General features: G+C 43.3%; 1 protein-coding gene across 2 annotated transcripts in view; it reads left to right on the top strand.

Annotated features, from left to right (window-relative positions):
* Positions 1-23083, top strand: part of FAM135B (family with sequence similarity 135 member B) — a 282611-nt gene that overhangs the window by 174610 nt on the left and 84918 nt on the right. For both annotated transcript variants that reach the window (XR_011493402.1, XM_044781144.2), the window contains exons 4-5: positions 11049-11188; positions 18835-18905. Coding sequence is in view for 1 of the 2 variants with exons in the window: in XM_044781144.2 (XP_044637079.2) it covers positions 11049-11188; positions 18835-18905 (211 nt within the window). In the remaining variant the exon portion in view is untranslated. The remainder of the gene's footprint in view (positions 1-11048; positions 11189-18834; positions 18906-23083) is intronic.

The following is a 23083-nucleotide window of genomic DNA, read 5'->3' as shown; positions in this document are numbered from 1 at the left end:
CTGTGCTGCTTGTAACTTCACTAAATGGAAAAGTCTTCATGAAGAGGGGAGATTTGACAGGTCACTGATGGATAGGCAGGATTTTGAGATGAGGATGAGGCTATTGACTCATTAAAAAATATTAATTTTGTGCCTCCTATGCCAGGCACCTTGCTAGAAGGCAAAAACACATTGGTGAGTGATACATTCTCCAAGCTTGGAGGAACCTTGGATCTAGTCACACAAAGACATATAGACTATAACTGAATGACAGGGGTTCTAAGCAAGCTGGTGAGAACTGTTCTGGGGACAGAGGAGGGAGCAATTATCCCTGCCTGGGGCATTGAGAGAATTTATGAAAAAGGGACAAAATGAACAGAGTCTTGATGGATGGAAAGAAGGAAGCTTAATGGGAAAAAAATGTCAGAGGAAAAAGAATATTCGAAAAATATTTACAGATTACCCACTTTGAGCAAGTGCTGTGCTAGCATCACTGAAAATTATCAATAAACAACCAAATTTAATTGGAAAGAAACTTGTATTTGGCATGGCAGAAGCCATGATGGGTCAATACTCCTTGACAAAAAATAGTTAATAAATTAATTCGGGCATTGAACCATTGTGTTCATTTACAGCGAATCATAGACATTCATTTCCATTGTCTGATTTGACACTCATGACAACTCTGTAATTAGGGATTGTGGCTCTATTTTACAGAAAACAAAGGGATTTAAAGAACTTCATGTCTTTGTAATAGGGAAAAATCAGGACACTAACCCAAGTGTCTCAGTGCTCCCCCTATATCCCAGTGGCCTAAAGAAGCTCTCTGACACTGCTCACTCCATCTTGCCATGTCAGTGTAATTGACTCAACACTTATTGATCACTTACTATGGGTTAGAAGTACGAGATTCAACAGATGGTACTATTGAGGAAATCATAACATTTATTCAATGGAAGAGAATGGTAATGGGGCTTCTTCAAGAGCAGGGACCATATTGAGTCTACAGATCCTGGACAGGCCCTAGAATTCACAATATTTTTCATGAATGGGATGTGAGTGTGTAGATGAGGGGAGGTGCAGTGGATAGGTGATAGCATCTTCTGAATGCTGAGTGGTGTTAAGGAGTAAATGTATAACATCCAGAGGTGAGAACATTCACTCAAAGCTGCAATAGTCAAAGAAAGCTTGTTGAAAGGGAGAGTGTTTGAAATAGGCCAGAAAGATGGGACGAGATCAGATCCTGCATCAATCCCTCAGGATCCTACTCCCCAAAGTGTCAGTGCTACATAAGTGGATGGTTGCCATATGCTCCAGCTGTGTCTGAGACTGGTCCAATCTTAGGCTGGAGCTAAGGTGGCAAATGTAGAAGATAAGATGAAATATCACAAGGTTTGGTCAGGGCATGTAGTAGATGCCCTTCTGTCTTGCATTTGCTGTGTGTGGAGTTGAAGGTCAATTACTGGGATAGCCAGGGCCAGGTCTGAGTCAGGGTGACTCATTAAATTTGAGGTCATCAATTGTTTTGGGACTCTAAGGCATGCATATCAACTAGGAGAACCTGGAGCCATCAAGTGATAGAGGAGGTTTGAGTTGGAGAGAGGAAAGCTGGCCCTGGAGTAATTCCCAAGTTCATGCACAGATGGACTGTGCATCTGTGGCATTTGGTACAGATATGCAGCAGAAGGCAAAGGCACTGATGAAAGGAAGGAAAAAATGTCAGCTGCAAGACTATCCATGTCCTGGAGGACAAGAGCGCAGGTCACTCTGGGCTGCCACTGGAGTTTAGAGGGAGAAGGAGTGAGATGAAAGCATGTGAAGCTGAGAAGAGGAAACCTGACCAGTAGCACAGGTCTCAGTAAGGATGACTAGTCTGACCTGCACATGATATGGCAATGCCATCTTCATTTTAACCAGGAGCAACATTCAGCCAATGCATCTGGTGTGAGCAGTTGTATAGTAGCTACTGCCCTGAACTTTCCAAGCCTCCCCTCCACTGGCCAGTTAGCCTGCTCCCCTACTCCAGACTCTCACATTCACTACAATCCATGAATAAAAGATTTCTGCCTGGCACAGCAAATGGCCTGTAGGACCCGGCCCATCACTGTTCCTGACATGCATTCTTATTGGTTGGTGCATCTGCCAACAAATTTGGAATATCCTGCCCCATCTCCTGACTGTAGGTTTGTGCTCTAATGGACAGGACAGAGGAGTTCAATAGAGAAAAGGTGAGGCATAGGAGGAGAGAGTCAAGGTGAGAATGTCCTGTGACTGGAGATACCTCCACTCATTCATAGCTTGGGGAGGGGGAAGGGGAGAGTTGACCCTTGGAAGGAGCTGGAGGCTGAGGCTGCCCATCTCTTTCTGGACTAGTCAGTCTTAGCTTTGCCCCGGGCAGTGGCGCTGGTCCTCCAAAGGGACTTCCATGTCTGTGAAAGACAAAGGCCAAGCGATCACCTGGTCTAGTGACTCTGGGGGCTCCCTGCTATTTTGGTATCAAATCATAACTGCTCCCTACATTCTGTGATCTCCCATTAACGCCAAGGTCACCGTGGGCTGGATAATAGCTCTGTGCTTCTTGGAACAAACTGGGGACCATGATTGGGTGGGGACGCTGCAGCTCTTAAAATATTTGATTAGCCAAAATTGTGGCTATACTTAGTTCTTTTGGGGAAGCATATGGCTGAGGCAGATGGCTGAGGCAAGTCTGAATCACATAAACAGGGCTCTTTGCTTCCCATTTACTGTGTCTCCTAATGACTTACTAACAGAAAGTGTTTTGGGATTAGAAGTTGGAGCCTTGGTTACACCCTTGTCAGAAAACCCCATGTGGTGCATCTCAGGCATTCGTAGTGTCGGCTATTTGAAAGGGAATCTGGATGGGTGTGGATGCCAGGTCATCATGAGGACATAGTGGACAGCAGAGCCAGCTAGCTGCTTGAGCCGAGATTTAGTTCACTTCCACAATGTTTGTTAAACACGGCTGCCAAATTCTCTGTGATCGGATCACTTGGGGCTTTGATCAGTCATGCATTCTATAAATATTTGCCTGGCCTGGACACTATGCAAAGCGCCAGCTCTGTGTTCAGCCCTCTCCTTGACTGCAGCTTCCAAGTTGATCATTTAGGGCCAATTAAACCATAGTAAAGAATTTATATTTTATTCTAAGCCCCATGGGGGATGATGAAGTCTGGTTTATATTTTATATTAATAGACTAAAGAGTGGTAATAGTAGAAGGAGAAAATAAAGTTTCCAATACTCAATGTTGAGAGAAAATCATACAATGACATAGAAAGGATTAGATGAATCAGAACCATATTTTGAATGTGAGTCCATAGGATTTGCTGATGACTGGATAAGGGGTGGGGGAAGAGGAATCAAAGATGATTAGGAAGTATTTTACTAGTATGGATAAGAGATTGCACAGGAACACATTTGGGAAATACAATCAAAGGTTCTATCTTGGATATGTAAGTTTATGGTGTGTGTTTGACCTCTAAGGGGCAATGTCAAGTGGATATGGGATCATGCCTGCTCAGGAGAGAGATGACGCTAGAGTCATACATTTGAGAGTTCTCAGCTTATAAGTGCCTGGCTAAGGAATTGGCTAAGATTCCCTAGGGAGAGAGCAAAGCTTATTAAGGAGAAAAGACCTGAGCCCAAGACCTGGAGGTCTACAGCACAGAGAGGCAGGAGGCACAGGAGGTGCCATCTCGAGGAATTAAGAAGGAGAATCAATGAGGCAGGATATCATGAGCTTGGATACTTTCCATTTGCAGGCAGGGTGGAGAATAAGGAGTCATCTGCTACCCCGTGGAGTCATGTTGTTATTTTCGTGTTTGCCTGTGAAAGAACTAAGGCTGGGAGAGTTGAATCTCACCCAAATTCTCCCAGCTAGTAAGCAAGGAGATTCTTTATGCTCTGTCCTTCCAAACAATGCCCATTACACTAGTCCAGACCTGCTCTCTTCCCAGGGTCAAAGGACAACTGAGAATTCCCTCTCTGCTTGCCCTGAGAGTTCTACTAGGAGCTGGTAGAATTCTGTTGTGGATAATTTTTTTTTTTTTTTAAGATTTTATTTTTTTCCTTTTTCTCCCCAAAGCCCCCGGTACATAGTTGTATATTCTTCGTTGTGGGTTCTTCTAGTTGTGGTATGTGGGACGCTGCCTCAGCGTGGTTTGATGAGCAGTGCCATGTCCGCGCCCAGGATTCGAACCAACGAAACACTGGGCCGCCTGCAGCGGAGCGCGCGAACTTAACCACTCGGCCACGGGGCCAGCCCCGAGTTGTGGATAATTTTTAATAGTCACCTGAGCTACACACTCCTGTCCATCTAGCAGTGTATTGACTGCAGTTTCTCTGAGCACCTGTTAAATGTCAGACCCTGTACGTGGCACTTTCATAGGTCATCTAGTTCAACCCTTCCAGCCTTGAAGAAGTCCTCTCTCCCATCCCCACTTCACAGGCAAGGAGACTGAGGCTTAGATCAGATAAGTTCCTTGTTCACAGGTACATGGTGTACAAATGGCAGAGCCCAGAGCAAATCCACATCTTTTAACTCAGGTCCACTTCTTGTCTTTACAAAAGCATGAGGTACAAGGCTGTGTACTGGACTCTGTACTTGAAATGCAAATTGAAACACCTGGGACTACTCGGTGGCTAGGACCAATCCAATGGAAGCCCAGCGGGTGAACTGTTGAGCGACTGGAGTATGTTAGAGGCGACGTGCTGGCCTTTTACTTTTGAGATTATACAGAAATACACATTATTGGCTAATAAAGTGTTATCAAGTGCTGGCCTTACTGGGCTCATTCTAATAGGTTGGTCACAATGGTTTATAATTAAGTAATTAAGCCCACTTGGTGTTGATGGGAGAATGCTTACTGCTAAATTGCAGCAGCAGCCCTTGTTCATTTCCAGTAGGTTAAATGGTGTTTTTTTCCTGAGTTCTTTGGTTTAGTTTCTGTAAATATGAATTTCTGCCAGGGCAGTATCTGCTTTGTAACTTGAGTTTTCTTGTGGAGTAGGCAAGGAGTCAGATGTCGTGCTGGAACTACCACTAACCTTGGGAACCTTCCACAAATCATCCCCCTTACTCCATGCACTCATTAATAATGAATTAATTGATTGATTCAATGCATATTTGAGTGACTGTAATATGAAAAGCCTGCTATTCCATCATTCTAGAACTTTAATTCTTATTCTGTAAAGCAGAAGTGATGGCGCCATGTGAGTGCAGTGAGGAGAGAATGAAGTTGGGAAATATTGGACTAAGTATTGAAGAATACTCCTTGTCAGTGTCATTTCATGACCAATGACTAGCATTATGTTAGCATTATGTCTAACATATTGCCTGGGTGGTGGTTTAGTTAAATAATGAATGGCTGAATAAACAAACTGAGGGAGGAAAGAATGAAAAAAGCACAAGATTTGGAGTCACCATTCTACCATCTACTATATTTGACACTGAGGAAGTAACTTAACTTCTATGATCCTGAGTTTCCTCATGAGTAAAATGAAGACTCTCATACCCAAGGTTATGCAAAGATAAGGAATATAAAGTACTTGGAACTCAGACCAAACAATCCCAGGCTGGCTTCTGTAGAGCAATTTGCAATGAGCGAAACAGTTTTGTATTTAGTATTTGCTACAGAGAAGTGACTTTTCCAAATCAAATAGTTAATAAATAACAATATCTACACACAAACCCAGTTTGTTGTACCTAATTTGCCACCTCAATTAAAATTATTGAAGTAGGACATATAAGACATTGCAAATAATGCAACATATTTGGAGAGATAAGAAATTCATTTAGACAAGGAGATGAATGACAAAGGAGCTACACATCCCTTACTCCATGGACAGATGTGTGAGACAGATACACCCCACAAGGAACCATATGATGGCTCATTGCTGAATTGCAGTGTTTTGCCCAGGACCTGATGCATGGCAGGTGATTAAAAAAATTAATGAATAAATGAATATATCTTCTAGCAAAAATCACAGAAACATATTAATCTGGGATTAAGGGCAAGTCATAAACTCACATCCATGTGCATTAAAGAAAAATACTCAATATTCTATGTACAGTAGGGCACTTTAAGTAGAAAGCAAGAAAAATGTTTGATATTTGTTCAAATGGCAGTAAAAATGACAAGTAAAATACAGCCCTTTATTTATTTATTTATTTTTTTTAAAGATTTTATTTTTTCCTTTTTCTCCCCAAAGCCCCCGGTACATAGTTGTGTATTCTTCATTGTGGGTTCTTCTAGTTGTGGCATGTGGGACGCTGCCTCAGCGTGGTCTGATGAGCAGTGCCATGTCCGCGCCCAGGATTCGAACTAAGGAAACACTGGGCCGCCTGCAGCGGAGCGCGCGAACTTAACCACTCGGCCACGGGGCCAGCCCCAAAATACAGCCCTTTATTGATGTGTCACCAAGGCGATGCGCTTCAAAAATTGAAGGTACAAGTACATTCATATCGCTTCAGACATTTCACAAAGGCACTTGTGTATCTGAGTGCTCTGTTAGTAGAAACGCCAACACACTTCCCCCATCTCATATTGTCCAGGAAACTCTGGGCTTACACAACGAAATGAGGTTCTTTTCTGAATTCCAGATTAGGAGAGAACTGGGTCTGATCAGTCCCTTGCTGCTCGGGCTTCTCAACAGGTGCTCTGTTGATGGTGGTTCTCCAGAGTTCTGAGAAGCCTGTAATCTCAATGCTGAACTTGCTGGTCCAGGCAGCTGCACAAGCCTTAGGGGTCCACACCTCTGGACCCCAGCTTATTACCTTTTAGATGGCATTCACATACTCAGCCATTGATCTTCAAAGCACAACCTTTAGGCCAGGTTAGATGGGTCCACAAAACTTTCCAGTTCAGAATGTAACCAAATCAGTCTTCCACTCATGAACATTTGGGCAGTTGTGAGCAACTATTCATCATCCTTGGCTCCAGCTTTCCTCAAGGTACTTTTATTCCTGGAACAGGTTATCCTTGCCTGATCCCCATAGTTAATGTTAATATGTTAATACCTCCTAGGTCAGAAAAAGTCTAGCCTAGTCCAACAGGTCTCCTCAACTTCCAAACTCCAGAGAAAATCATCAAGACCTTGGTCCCTTTGCTCCCCGGAGTTCCTGCTCTCTCTATGCTTACTGTTCCATTTGTGATAGGCTCTCTGGGGAAAGTATCAGCCTTAATTGAATCACAGAAGGTCATGTTTATACCTCTCTACCCTAGCAATGAGTGTTCACTGGCCCTACCAGCCAGAGAACTCTTATGTGTTACAGGAAATCATTCTGGTTATTCTCTGGAAAAACAGTGAACATCTGTTTCAAGGTGGCTTTCAATTCTGCCTATTCTTTGAAATGGTTAGGAAAAATAATAAAGCATGGCTTCAAGGTGACTCTCTGTTCTTCCTGTTCCTAGAAATAGCCAGAAAATTATCTAGTGTAAAGAATTATTGTCATTATCATCTTCATCTTACCAGGAAATCTGCTTGAGTTTTGAGAATTTTACAGTTAAACACACACTTCTTTACTCCTCATCTCATCTGAACCTTAAGTTCATTATGTAAATTGGGCAGGGCATGATTCTTGCCTCATCTAAGCTTGGACTTAATGGCCTACCCAAGGCCACACAGTGAGAAAGTGGTGGGGCAAGTCTAGAACTTACCTTTGCCTTACTGAAGGAGGTCCTGTTCTAAACTATTAGAAAGCCAAGGTCCTGACCTTGAGTTGCTCATAATCTAACTTAGCTTTTCCACTTCATGAGCTCTAATATGTTTGGAGGATTCTTCCATATGATTGTGGCCTGGGTTTGAAGACATTCGGGGATAGCTTCTCAGAATCTTCTTTTTCAAACAGCCCAGGCCTCACCTAGCTGTCCTCAGGCCTGGAGGGTTGGAGGGAGTCCCTGAGAGTTTTGACTGTTTAGCACAAACCCAATTCTCTCAGGAGCTCCTATGTGCGGGCAGAGCCATAGCCATGTTCTTAGAGTGGGAGTAGGGTTCAGTCCACAAAGAAAGGTCCATGAGAGTGCTGTAAGTTGGACTCTGGAGCAGAGGGTCCACATCAGATGAACAGCACCTATACTTTCTGCTGATCCATGCTTACAAATCCCTCTGGAGCTGCTGGGGACTCTCAGCAAAGGAAAGGTCGTTGTTTGAGTTGTGAACACTTAGAGGTACATAGATAAGCAAAGTGTTGATATCACTCATTTTTTGGGAAAAGAAACAGCAGAACAAGAAGTATTTCATGCTCGCCTTCTGGCCTGAAATTCCAGATCAAGTTGTTTGATGTACCCTTTGGGCAATGGGAGCCATTGAAGAGTTCCTTTTCCTCCTCAGCCTTGTTCTCTTTTCTCTTTTCCCGTCCTCTCTTATTCCTTTCTCTTCCCTTCTCTTCCTCCTCCTTCTTCCTTTCCATCAGTCTTGTTTCCCCTCATAGTTCCAACTCTCCTTTCAGATACTTATGCATGGTACCACTCCTGACATACAAAGAAGAACACAGACATTTGGGAAGACTCTAGTTTTTACCTTCTGATTGGACCACTTGAGTAGAAATCTGGTTGCTAAATAATAAATACAAATATTCTAAAGAGAAAAGTGGCTTTTTATGCCAAGGTTAGGAAAGGGCAGCATTCCAAATTAGGAACAAGATCTTTAAGGGTGGAGAGAGTATGTACTTTCCCATCTCTGGGTGCCCAGTGCCTGAGCGTAAAGGGAGGGTGAGCTGCATGAGATGTGAATGAGTGCCCTCTGTCTGCCAAGGAAGGCCATGCAGAATGAGCATGAGAACAAGTACTAGAAACTTCAGGAAGTGGCCTTGCCCAGAAGAAGAAAATAGCATCTCCTCAGACTGCCAGCAAGAAGGAGCAAGGAAAATGGACAGGATGTCCAAGTGTGGATTGTGGTTATTGAAGAAGGTGGAATCCCAATGGGAACAAAGCAGGCAGGCACTGTCTCAGTGATGCCCATTGTCCCAGAGGGTGTCTCATGATCAGTGAGCCTTCTCTTGTAAGAAGACACCTGTTTTATTACCTCCTTAATAGTGATGAGACAATGACACAGAAAGTCCTACGGGACATAAGAAATGCCTCATCCTGGGTTTAATGGAGCACCTCGGGATTTGATGATCTTCTGTAAATACTGCTGAGTTCTGTGATCTAGTTTGCCAATCTGCTCAAAATCAGATGAATTTAATCTCCCATATTAATATGGCCAGCATAAACGTATTCAACAAAAAATGCTCAGACCTTCCTGTAAACACAATTAAAAAGTCATCCTATGGAGTACTGCATGCCCAGTACATGCCTGGTCTTAGGATCTTGATTTATTTTATCCTCTTTATGTCTATACCAATCATAGGAGGTCAGTGTGGATATGCTCATTTTTCACATGGAAAGCTAGTGTTACAAGGGGTGATGTCACTTGCCCAAGAAGGCAAGTGATTGAACTGTTTTGCTGGCTGTCCCTCCTGGTACTAGACGGCTCGGTGTTGCTCTGACCTTCAGAGTGTTTACCCCATCCATCCTCTTTCATGTTGTCAGTCTGGCTTATAGATCAACCAGACCTTGACAGTGATAGAGAAAAGGCTGGTGCAGCGAATAAAAACAGAAAAGAATTTGCACATGAGGATCACTTCTACTTAAAAGGCACATCAATTTGAATCCAAGAGTTCTATAGAGGGCTGCATCAGGCCAGTAATTTTATTTCCTTCATGACGAAGTGCAAATTAGAGCAGGCACATCTGAGCAGCCTTGGAAATGACCTAAGATTTCACATTCTTTTGTTCCCTACTTCTGAAGCTACAAGGTAGCAGTTTGCTTAGGTATCACTGTGCATTGTGGGTGACAGTGACCCTTTGTCCCTGTTTCCAAGAACTCTTTAAGCCATCTGGGGACAGTGCACAAGGCACTTGAGCAGTTTTTTCTTTGCTGGTTGGACTGACTTTTCTTGTTATTTTCATGACTCCCTTTGCATGCTATTTCGTTCTTTCAGTAATGCTTTATAGAGTAGCTATCTTTTCTAGGAAAGGGGTGCATTGTATTCATTCATCTGAGACTTCTTTTCTTGGTTGTTCAATGGAGATGAATCCACACAATGCCTCCTCATACAGAAAATACCGAGACATCTAGCTCTTCTTCTTTCAACCTTGGTCTCTTCATCTGTAGTGAAACTTACCCTAGCAATTTTCTATGAGGATTAAGGAAAATAACACATCTGAAAAGCACCTTGGAAACTGTAAATTACCACATAGTTGGTCATTATTATGAGTAGGTAATCTTTGCCTTATATAAGTATTAGCATTATTTATTTTAGAATATTTCTATATTATTCCAACTGTGCAGTTTATGTGTTAAGTCATTTGGAGGAATTCACCCATTTGCCATCCATAATAACCCTGGTCACTGGCTTCAGTAAGGTCCTTTAAGCCTTTGTCTTTCTGAAGTTCTACTTAACTTTGAAACAGTATTTAAGGATTAAAGTATGTTTAGAATGCATTGGAGAACACAGAGGAGAACAAGTTTCTTAAACAATGTACTTGATATCTAGTACAAATAGAATTAGCGCATTTACCTAAAACTCAAGACAGAGTGTTCCTCATATTGTATGTGATGCGCATTCAGGGAGAGAGATTCTGTGGGTGCTAGGAAGTCCTTGTAGAAGAAGGGCAGCTTCTGTCTTTATCTCTTCTCGTGACTGTTTCCAGGGAAGGGGGATTATGGAAGGCTTCACAGAGGAGGGGACATGTGAACAGCTAAGGACTTTAGCAGACACCAATTTCTAGCCAAGCAGCACTGCCCACTGCCACAGCACGGGAATTGATTTAACCAAGATCGTATGGCTTGTAAGGGATTGAACAAGGTTATTCTGAGATGCCACCCCAATTCACTGAACAGAAGTCTGTATATGGCAGGATCTCATTTGTCTGTGATTTGAGTCTTTGGACATTGGAATGCAGTTTGGGGCCATTTCTTTCCTTAAGCTGCACAGACACCTGAGGAAGTTGCAGGTACAGGGCAGTACTGAAGTTCATGGGCTCTTACTGGTTCTTGTTTTGCAGACAGCAGCAGCCTGCATTCAGCCTGTGTCCATGAGAGCACTGTACACAGCCGGATCTTTCAGATCTTATACAGGAACGAAGAGGTGCCCATAAATGATGCTGTGATCTTCCGAGCTCATTTGCTCTTAGATGGTGAAAGGGTAAGTCCTGGGATTTACCACCAGCCACAAGCTGCATCCCCTGCTTGTCCCATTTGCACCCATTGATAGGTAAGTAGTGGTAAGTGAAGTAGAAACTAAAGATTTGTTTTGAAATCTGAGAGAGAGGGATTCATGATTTTAGAGCATTCATGCACTTATTTATTTGCTCATTTTTGAACTCATTCTTCCATTCACATATTTGCTCATTCCGTGTTTCAAGAAGTTCCCATGGAATAACTTACCGACTCTATTTTGCACTCTTCAGTTGCCCTTTTGTTCATCTATTCAGCCTTTCTGTCAGTGAGTCAGTCAGCAGATGTCTACTGAGCATCTGCTTTGTGCAAGGCTCTATATTGGGCCCTTGGATGAGGGATAAATCTTAAGAAGGCAGCAGGACCTCTGACCTCAAGGGATGGATAATTTATCAGGAAAAGAGATATATAAACCAGCAGCCTGGGGTATGATATGCACCATGAAGGTGCATGTTGGAATGAAGAAAGGGCAGCAAGAATGGAGAGAGGAGCACTGTGGGAGGACAAAGCTGGTGCTCAAAAATGGTTCCACCAAGGAACTGGCTTTGATATGTATGTGCTAAGAGTTCATTGGACAAAGAGATTGAGGAAGGGCATCCCATACAGTGGAACAGCATGAGTAAAAGCCCAAAGGCCTTGAAGGCCTCATTCTCTTTGCTGGAAACTAGATTGAAAATTCCCTATTCATCAGATTAACATATTTCAAAAGAATATCTGAAGTCTAAAGCATTACTCTCACTCCCCTAGTCCTGCCTCAAATTTCTATTGCCACATTCCAGCTGATTATTTCCTGCTAGGATACCTTTAATATTGTGGAAGCATATTCCTACTTAGAAAAGATTAATTAGAAGCAGGTCCTGAGTCGCATTCCCCATGTGGTGTGCATAACGACTCCTACTGGGCATCTAATTTCTTCCCCCTCTTGTGCCTGTGGCTTTTTGTGCATATCTTTTGTAGTCCAGGTAGTCACCAGGTTCCCTGGTAGTGACCAGTGGCTAGAAGTGAAAAGCTGACACGTTATTCATTCATCAATCCATCCATCCATGGAAGATTTATTGAGCACCCACTAAGCACCTACTATGGGCTAAAGATAAAAGAGTGAACAAGAAAATATCCCTGATGTCTTGGGTCTTATATTTGAGTGTAGATCAATGCATCACAGTGTAATCCAATAAATCAATCATATATATTCTGCCACTGAGCCTTCCCACTGCTCCATGCTCAACTCACTCTGCTATGAGGTACATTCATAAAGCACCCCTGTTGGAGGTCCTGTGACGCTACAACTGGACTCAAAGTGGAAGAGAGCTCCTGGCAGGCCCCTTCTACAAGACTTACTGCTGCCTCCTGATGAATACTCAGATAATAAGATTGCCAAGATGCCAGCTTCAACACAATCTCACACAATATGGAGATTATTCCCTGGAGGACAAGTGACAGACTGCAAAGGCCTCCCTGAGAAGCTGACGTTGAGCTGAGACCTAAATGCTGAGGAGGAGTCAGGCAGTGATGAGGAAAAGGCTGAGATGACTTTTGCAGTGAGGGACAGGGAGCAAGAGATGAAGTTGGAGAGGTAGGTGGAGCCAGACTTACAGAGCACTGTAGGCCATGGGAAGGCGTGTAGAGCTTATTCTTGGGTAGTGGGAAGCCCTTGATTTTTTCAGAAAGCTGGAACGGCACAAGTTTTATTTTGGAGTTTTGCCTCCTCCTACCAGTCTACAAAGTTCTCAGGGTCAGTGTCTCCCGTCTTTCTCTGCATCCCCAGTACCTGACATAGGACTACACTTGAGATGCTCAACGAATAACAGGTGGATGACTTAGTTGGTGAGTGAAAAAATTGGATTTGGAATCCTTTTTAAGGCCTTTGTAACCCCTTCTTTCAAACAAAAATGAATATCCTCAGTGTGTGCTCTTAGCCTTTGGGTAACCTGATCCTTGTCTTCCTGAGAACTTCACAGTGACTATGGCTACTTTATCTGTAATCCAAACTAAAAAGACCAAAGTGAACTCCTATGAGCTGTGCTGGCTGTCTTTTGACTTCTCGTCCATCTCCCCTCTCTACCTTCCCCATCTGCTTTGACACTGGATGCTGACTGCATGCACTACTCAGTATCCTTGCCTTTTGGTTTCCATTTGGGTTCAGCCTCTGAGAGGTCCTTTAGGTGACTGGAGGAAAGGAGGAGAATGGGCCAGAGTATTTACTCCCCAGCCTCCTTCCCTGCTGGGTCACAGAGTGTGCTAGGGCCTGCTTACACTAGCTTTTGGGAGTCAGAGGTACACATCTCTTTCTAACTACATATTTGGTGACTTCACATTGGTAGCTTGAAATCAATTGTGATGGACATATATATATATACCATGGAAATCAGCAATCTACAAATCAGGGTTTTTAAATTTTTCTTCAGAGAGCCGGTTGTTAAACATTTACCAGCACACCCTAGGCTGTGTCCTTCTCCTAAAGGCCTCAGCTCAGGTCAGGAGTTCACTCCACGCAGCTCACTCCTCGGTTCTGATAACCGTTCCCTCTGCCTGACTCTTCAGACTGAGGGTGCTAAGGAAGTCCTACAGTTACCAACACTGAGGAACTGAGCCATCATCTGTCACTGTTGTAAATCCTCCTCACACCTTTGTAAATCATCCCTTTAATGAACTGCACTTAGAGTCCTCACTTTGAGTGTATTGCCTACTTCCTTCCTGGACCCAGTTTAGGAAAAGATACCGTGAGATTGTTTTGAGTGTTAAGGAACTCCAAGTTAGGCTGCGTGTGTAAGCCCAGCTTCCCCAAATTCTAGTAAGGGGATGTCACTTTGTTTCTCATGGGCCATTGTCCTTTGGCATGTTGATCTCAAAGACCTTCCTGGGCAGAGTGGTTGTGAGTGGAGGCTGGGTTTGGGCTTTATTCAGGCATTGGGTCAATTTTTCATCTTAATTCCATCAGTGTCTTGCTCCTGCCCCTAAATGTTTATAAAGCCTGTCAAGTTTAATGTTTGCCAACACCCAAGTTTAGCTCATGTGAGGTTGTAACAAGCCTTAGTTCTGAGGTTGAACAGGGAGTCCGTTTGACAGTGCATATTGTTTTCTTCTGTGTGCCAAATCACCTATCTCTACAAGCTAATAATTTATTATTGTGTTGGGGGTAACCCATACAGCAGAAAACAATCTTATAGTTAATTATTATGTCCAAATCAGTGAGAACTAAAGTTAATTGGATATGTTCATAAAATTGTATATTTGGAATGGATACATTAAGCTCTGTTCCAGTGGATGTTTGTTTTCTTATGAAAACCAGAACACTGCTTATGGCCAGGTAGTCAGAGTTTGTCTTCATGCATGCCCACAGCCATCACTGTGCACAACAAGCATTTGTACAAGGCTTACACAGCAAGCATACTGCTCCATCTGCTATGGGAAATGCAGACATGAAGAAGATTCAGTCCACATAGCGAGGACACATATAAGTGCAAGTGACCGTGGACAGAACTCATCGCAGCTCAAGGCATACATGGGATGTTTTAATGATGGCTGCAAAGAGTAAGGGAGTGTGCAGAAAGGATGGGTACTTCACTTATATACACTCTGTTAATCCCACAGAAAATTTGGGAAGGCTGACAAGATACGTAGAATAATAAAAGGAAAAAAATAGCAATAGAATGAACCAGAGTAGAGGAAAAACATCACAAAAAGAAAAAAAAAAAAAGCTTAGGATAAATGTAACAGATTACAACGCAGAAACAGTGCTTGATGCGCGCTGATGGTGGCCCACACATGAAGTGCTGAGCTTCCCAGCAGCCACAGCAAGGAAGATACAGTTATTAACAACACAATGCTTCATGCTCTGAGGAGGAAGAGGAACAGATTAGATCAAAAACTCTTTGTGAACAAGGTTACATTTTTATAGGTTTAGAAAGGAAAAGCATTTCTCAAAGTGTGATTCCTTAGTGTACCACATCACAGCCCTCGGGCAGTACTTGTTCAAAATGCAGATTCTTGAGCCCATCCCAGACCTAGTGAGTCAGGCAGAGGGCTTTTTGTTTTGTTTTTGATGGTGGGGAGAGTGAGTTGATTGAGAGTTTTGATAAGTAGAAATGGGTGAGATTTCCAACAGAGGCAGTTAAGATATTTTGAGACAAAAGATAGCAAGGATGTTGAAAAGGAAGAAAGTAGAAGGCAGATTTGGGAAGAAAGCATTGTTTTCAGTGGGATAGGAGGTGGCACACATGCAAGGCTAGAAAGGAAGTTGAGGACACAACATGGGGAGCCACCGAGCCCCTGCTAAGGCTGTATGTTTACGTTGTTCTGAAGGCAGGAGGCTCCTTCAGGAGTTGGGAGGAGGAGAACTAGCATTTAGAAAGGTCAGTTGGGCATAAATTTGGAAAATGGGGCCCAGGGCTCAGAAGTAGCTGCCATAGTCTATGTGAATGCAGGTGAGCCCCATGGCTGAGGTAGCAACGGTGGAGATGGATGGAAAGAGTGGGCTGCATTACAGCCAAGGGCAGCCCATAGAACTGGGTTCAGGTAAAGCATAGGGGATGGAGCACATCCTGTAGTCAAAAAAGTTAAATGGTTAAACTTCTAAGATCTGGGCATGAAAGGGGCTTGGAGATGCCATTGGTAGTCCAGGATGGTTGGGATAAGAAATGTTTCTGTTGAGGAGTGATAGAAATTGACGTTGAGTTATAGTAACAATCTCATTATCTTAACACTAATAGCATCTTATATTTATTAGGTGTATTTTGTGTGGTAGGCATTGTGCTGAGGCCTTTGCTTGGAAGGTCTCATTGAATCATCACAATAGTACTGTGATATGTCTTATTTCTGTTTTACAGGTGGGGATACAGAGATTTAGAGAAGTTAAGTAATTTGTCCAAAGTCGCACAACTAGGAAGTTGTGGAGCTGAGATTCGAACCCAGGCAGTCTGACCACAAAACCTGTGTCTGTGACCAGTGTGTAGGGCTGCTATGTGGCGTTGGTGGAGGAAGGGGTCCTGTAGGTGGCTTGGCCCATAGTACGTTGGAAATAACAACAATAACTTAGACTTGTTGAGAATGGTCTTTGTTCACATGCTGTGTTAGGCCCTTTATGTGCATTTTCTATTTAGTCACATGATAGCAGTGCTATCTAAGGCGTAAGTTTAATTATTTTGCCCTCATTCAGATGAGAAAACAAGCTTAGAGAGGTTGCACAGATACTAAGTTGTAGAGCCAAGCCTCGCACTCACATAGCTTGCCTTCCAAAGCTGCCTTCTTCCCATCAGCTGTGATGGAACTCGGGAGAGAAGTTAAAGGAGAAGATATGAGAGTCATAATTATAAGTAAAATTGAAACCAATTAGCGAGAGAATGTTCAACCTACGTCACAGATTAGACCATGGGAAAAGGCTGAAGAAGTGGAGGAATCCTTGACTGAATCTGAGCTATAGGACTCAACTAGTTGAGCTTGGGAAAGTAACTTTACCACACTGACCCTCAATTTCCTCATTTGAAAATGAGGAAACTATTTCTTAATTCATGGTTTTATCCACATTAGATAAAATAGTATATGAACAGTGTTAGCTCAGTGTCTGCTATATAGTAACTCCTGTGTCAACATTACCTTCTGTTATTGTTTCTGCTACTACACAAAACTGCTTCCTAGTGCTAAAATATGACCCTTGATAGGAGATGGTGCCTTTAACCAAGATAAGATAGGGCAATGGAAGGGCACGTGTGCATGTGTGTCTGGGGGAGGGGCAAGTAAGCAAGAGCCAAGGATGAAATGAATGATTAGAAAAGCCAGTGTCTTCCTTCTGGAGCATCTTGCAATTAAAGATTTATTGAGGCATTGGTGAAGTCATAGCCAGGCTCAATCTAGCCACAGCTCATCCTGGCCCAGCATTTCTCTCCTAGTTCCAAAGCAATTGCAGCAAGTTTAAAACTTGAGTTTACAGTGAATTTTCCTTAGCCAGGCAAATACACGCTCAGAAGGTGGTTAGGAGGGTTTACTCTGTCAGTCTCACTTCCCAGGGACTGGTGGCAAGAGGCTGTGCTGCTTTGGTTGTGTGTACAAAGTGAGGTTTGTGATTATGCAAAACAAATCTAGGAGAGGAAGTTATTCACAGCACTTGGATTCAGCAAAATGTTAACTTTTAAATGCTTTTTTAAATTTTTACACAACAAATTTTGAAACACTGGGGACCTGAAGAAAAATTTCATCCATATGTCTCTGCCTGAGTTATGCTTAACCAGGAACGTGGTTCCAAAGAGGTCTTTGGGTAAGAGATTTCCATCCCTGCAGGATGGGGGCATTCTTGCAAATAAACAAAACCTGAAAAAGGTGGGGGTGGAGAAGAGCTTTATTTATTCCTCAAGATACATTAATACTTTCTATGTGGCAGGTACTATTCCTGGAGCTTGGGATAAATGGCCAGGGATGTTAGCCACAGGCCACATGGGTATTGTCAGCAAATGCTGTAGTCTGATCCAAATGAAGCTTCAAAATGCCAGCCCAGCACAGCCAGATCCAGGGATTGTTTTTACAGAAGCTGGAAACCTGCACTAGAAATGTGAAATTGCCTGATTTTTAAATGTTTGCAACTTGTTCGAAACGTTTTGCAAAATACTACGAGGACTAAACAAAAAGTGTCTGCAGATACTAGTTGGCTTCTGGGCTTCTGGGTTATAAATCTGAAACAATTTTATAGGAAGCGGCGAATGCTAACATAGAAAAAAGAAACAGAGTTTTGTGGGTTACAGAGGAGAAGGGGTCTGTCCAGGCTGGGAGTCGGGAGGAGACCAAGTCCTGTCACAGGACTTAACTGGGGTTTCCCACTGAGCAGGAGTGGCGATGAGGAGATCTGGAATCTAGCAAACAATTCCCCTGGAGGTTGGGGTTTATGGTGTTTAGTGTGTGTGTGTTGCTGGGTGCAGAACAAGGGGTACCATCTTTGAGATGTGTTTGAGAAGCTATCAGGTAGAACAAATAGATTCCTTTGCTAATTAACGCAAACAGTTTATTTTGAAAGCTAAGAATGGAAGCAGCCATCAATAGGACGTGAAATGCCAAAGTGTCTTAAAGCATAAATGGTTAAATGTAATGGCTCTCAAGACAATAATGAAGGATCTACTTTCTTTTGAAGCTGAGCCACCTTGGGAAGTGACTTCACTTTCCTGAGCGTCAGCTTCCTCCTCTGTGAACCTGGAATAGCACCCGCCATGCAAGGGCAGAGATAACATCACCTCCCACATTATCCCATCCCTCTAGGCAGGTTCACTGTTCCACTCTTCCCGAAGCAGCTGCTGTGAGAATTTCTGCTTAGAGGATTCCAGATCAAATCTGTTTAAGGAATAAGTTTCTCCAAAGTCCTGCAATATAGAAAACTTGTTTAACGTATTTTGAAAATTGGCCTTTTCCCCAATTGGACTCCATAAATCTTTTCCTTCTGTTTTCCTTGTAGTACTCACAGATATCCTCTTCAACCAGAATTCCATAGAACATGCATGGAAAATCTGCTTTAAGCACAGATGGCATTAATTGTGGGGAGATTCTTTTTCTAAACTTCGGGAAATAGACCAGCTACAGTTTTCATTTGGACCAGACTGGACTTCTGAAATCCCTTGAACTTTGTTTCTCTTGTAGGTGGAAGAGACACTAAGTGAAGTTGATTTTCAGCTCAAGGTGGACCTGCACTTTACGGACAGCGAACAGCAGTGAGTGTCCTGGAAATCCTCAAACTGTGCTAGTGTGGTTTTGTCCCTCCAACCCTTCCCAATGCCTGGAGTATCCTCATGGCCACGAACCTCAGAGTGTCTCTCAGAAATCCAGCTCCTGATCAGCTGCAGTACCCCTCCACATGACTGCCTACCCAGGAATGTGGGCTAGGAATGTCTATGTGGTTTCAAACCCCATGTATTTTAGGCAGGTGGCTCAGATGCTGCATGTACAGACATCTCCTGACTTCCTGGCACCTTCTCATATCTGACACCTCCGTACATCTTCAAGAAGTATTAATTAGGTCTTTAATTAATGACGCTATGAGGCTGCAAACCTCAAGACCCCTTCTAAACCAAAGGAAATTTTGCCAGGATTCTGTATCTTTGTACTAAATATCTGATATTGTGTTTCAACTCTCTGAAAATTGAAAATCCATTTATGTGTAACCTGCTGATTAAATAAGCCGGAGGTGACTCTCCTCTTTCTCATAACTACTTCCTTTAAGCTTTTTCCATGGCCTCTTCCTCCTACCCTGGGGTGAACTGTCATGTCACAGAGCCTCCCCAGGTTCTTTCAGGTAATACATAAGTAGCCCTCTTATCAGGTATTAAAAAGTGCAGCCAAGGTTATTACCAAAACTCTAAACTCTTATCCAATTGATAACTTCCTTTCCTTGCCATTGCCCCTTTCTTCACCCTACCCCAGGCTTTCTCAGAGTAGGAAACTCCCAGCGCAGTAGCAGGGTATGGTTGGCAGCTTCATATTTTTTTTCCTGCCTCCTTGCCCTCTGGGGTTTGTGGGCCTTGCAGCGTCAGGAGGGAGGAGATCGCAGAAGAGGCAGGAAGTCATATCTGACGGTTCAGTTGCAAGCAGAGCTCTTCATCTGGTAGATGCTGAATCACTGCTTTCTTTGCTCTTGGGGTGTTCGTTTGCAATTCTTGGAGATATACCTATTAAGCAGCCCACCAATTGCTCCCTGCAAAGAGTGCCTGCAGTTCTTTGATATAAATGATGTCTCCTATGGTTGAGTCGTCACACCTTGTAGGAAGCTCTTTTTGCAGATTCTGCTCTAAAGAACCCACATCTGGCTCTTAGGTAATGGACACAGGCACTGGTTGGGACTCCCCAATACATGCACAATGCTGGTCACTCTTCCTTTAGCCAATCCAGCCACCCTCAGCTTCTCCCCTGAGGACCTTTTCAGGATGAGTCAGGCACCAGGATATGTGTTTCTCCAGTTCTGGGGAACACAGGGCAAGCGTACTTGAAGACTCCCTCTCATTAGGCTTAAGGTGAAGATGAGGGCTCTTCTTTTCCCTCTGTTCTATTAGCAGAATCTCAGTACACCCTGACACTTTCTGCAAATTAATCCTTGCTTCTCATTTCTACAATCTCTTCAGCAAATGCTTCACCTTCTCCTATGGAGAATAGGGGATCTGGTGGCATATGGGCTAATGCTAGCAGAAGGGTCCTCCAATCCTTTCAGAGTTCAATCTCCCTATCAGAACTTTCTCCTCCTTCTCAAGGGGAAACTCCTTATGGGAGTTTTCATAACATGTGGAGTTGAATCAGAAGACATCTGGACCATAGATGGACCACTACTGAAATGTCAGAGACCTGATCGTGTGTGTGCATTGAGAATGAACATCTGCTGATGTGTAGATGGCCATGTCTAGTCTCTGGACTAGTAGGATTATCTCTCCATGGTCTTGCCACAGAGTCCGGGCTCAACATCACAGTTTCCTCACTCTTGTCTTTATCCAGACTCCAAGCCCCTCTGGCCACCTGCTTCTCTCATCACTTCTACTTACCCCTTGTTGGGATGATGAATGCTTGAGAAATCTTATCTTCCTTACACCATCCCCAAGACTTGCTGGTCTAACACCATATTGAACTCAGAGGCCCTGCAAGAGGCTGGCCTTCTTCCTAATCTATAAACCCAGAAGTCCATATTGCCCCTCAACTGTCTGGGATTTCTGTCATTCACTTATTTCATCAACTCATCCCTGCCCTATCTTCCTATACTGACTTCCTTCAGAGACATTCATTCTTAGCTCAATGTTAGACATTTCCAGCTGATCACAGACTCCTGCCATTGATTCCAAAATGAGCCTAGAAGTCATTCTCCACCCAGCCCTGCAGGCAGTCTTAATTATAAGTCATGATGGACACAGGAAATGAGACCTTCTTGCCATCAAAACAGTCGTTAGTAGAGAACCTATGTACCGGAGATGGGTCCAAACAAAGTGTATAAAATTCAGCAACTTAGGCATTTTGCTCATCAACTATGAGACACTGCACTGGGCAAGTCCTTGCACTTTTTAAAATCTCAGTAGCCTCATTTATAAAATGGACATCATTATAGAATCCCTATCTCATAGCTCTGTTAGGAAGATTAAGAGAGACGGTATACATACCAGGCCAAGTGCGTGGCTTTGCTGACTCAATGTCTTCTTCCTTTTTGTGACATCGTAGATGCAAGTGGGGCCAGGCTTCCATGTATCACTTCCTCTCTCTAATACAAGCACTTAATAACAATCAGAGCAGGGGGTTTTCATGGAGTATAAGATTAGCTAAGAGGAACAGGAAGCCCGAGGCTGGGGGAGAATTGAAAATGCCATATATTTTCATTTTCATTAATTGGGTTTAAGGATGATAAGGCATCTGTAGCACATCCTGGGGGTAAACATTAGGCTTTGAAACATGACCCATGCAGTCGGCTTCTTTAGAACCAGGTAGGCCTGAGCAAGAACTAAACAGAAAAGCATGGTATCTAATATCGGGGACGGGGTCTCTCGGTGTCCATCTCCTCCAGGGATTCTCACTCGAGTTGGGCAGTTCTATCCCCAGGGCCATTTGGCCACGTCTGGAAACGTTGTTTGTGGGGAAGATGCTCCTGGCATCTGGTGGTTTGAGTCCAGGGGAGCTGCTAAACATCCTCCAGTGTACAGGGCAGCTCCTCTCTCAAAAAAGCATTATTCAGTCCCCAAAAGTCAACATTACTGAGGGTGAGAAACCCTGCTCTAGTCTAAATTCACAGTCTGCAAAGTCTTGCAAGTCTACAAAGGCCTGTGAGCATATGTTTTCACAGGGACAGGGAGCTCACCCCTTCCCGTCGTATCCCATTCTGTCCCTGGACAGCTCTGCTTATCTGGAAATTCTTCTTTACTTCAAGGAGCAAGTCATCCCTGTGTGCCTTCCCTCAGTTGTCCTCCATTTTAGTCCTCACAACTACCTAGAAAAATCCTCCATCTGCATGGCAATTCAGAAAAATGAGACTTTTTAAGCAATCTCTTCATCTCCAATTGAACATCAGGCTATTTGTGTTTTTTGTTTGTTTTATTATTTTAGTTCCTTTATAAGAACCCAAGCATTCTCCTCTCAATGCTACCCAGTTTGTCTCTGTCTTGTCTGAATTGAGACCCCCCCCCCAAGAACTGAGTTTTATCTCCATTAACTGACTCTATCCATTTCAGAACACAAAAGAGCTATCACTTCCCTCATTCTGAATTCTTTACTCCTATTAATGTGGCTTAAATTCTTATTAACATTTCTGACCTCTTTGCTACCCTGACAAGTATTTCACCTCCTATTGTTCAAGCCCTAAGGGTATTTCTGTGATTCATATGAGCCTGTGTCTGAACAGATTCAAAGCAATAATGTGCAGCAATGCAGAGCAGACCGTGGAGTTGGACAGACCTGGATCTAGCATTTCAGTTTTGCCTTGTGACTTTGAACGAGTCACTTAACTCATGTTGGCTTTACTTCCTCATCTACAAATGGAGTAATACAAGTTAATACTTCATATGATTGTCATATGGATTAGGGGAAAAAGCACCATGTTCAGTTCATAGTAAGGCCTCAATAAACTGTTGTCAGAATTAAAATGAATGTGAATGTTAATGACTTTCTGAGACTCAGGGGGGTACTCTGTGCCCCCTCCCCATCAGGTTTCCTCCTGGTATGATAGGAAACCATTATTTGTGGCCTATTTATGGAGTCACACTGGGCTTCAATGAATTAGTCAGCTCTTTTACGTGGCATTTGCACACAAGCTCTAAGCAACAAGGATTCCAGGAAGCAAAGCGTGTAGGCTGGGTCTTGGGCATCTGCTGTCCTCACCTTCCCCTCTCAGTGTCTCAGTGCCTCATCTGTGGAAGAAGGACAAGCTTTT

The sequence above is a fragment of the Equus asinus genome, chromosome 12 (assembly GCF_041296235.1).
Source record: "Equus asinus isolate D_3611 breed Donkey chromosome 12, EquAss-T2T_v2, whole genome shotgun sequence".
Taxonomy (NCBI): domain Eukaryota; kingdom Metazoa; phylum Chordata; class Mammalia; order Perissodactyla; family Equidae; genus Equus; species Equus asinus.
Note: the sequence above shows the minus strand (reverse complement) of the source record. Positions and strands in the feature narration are given on the sequence as shown.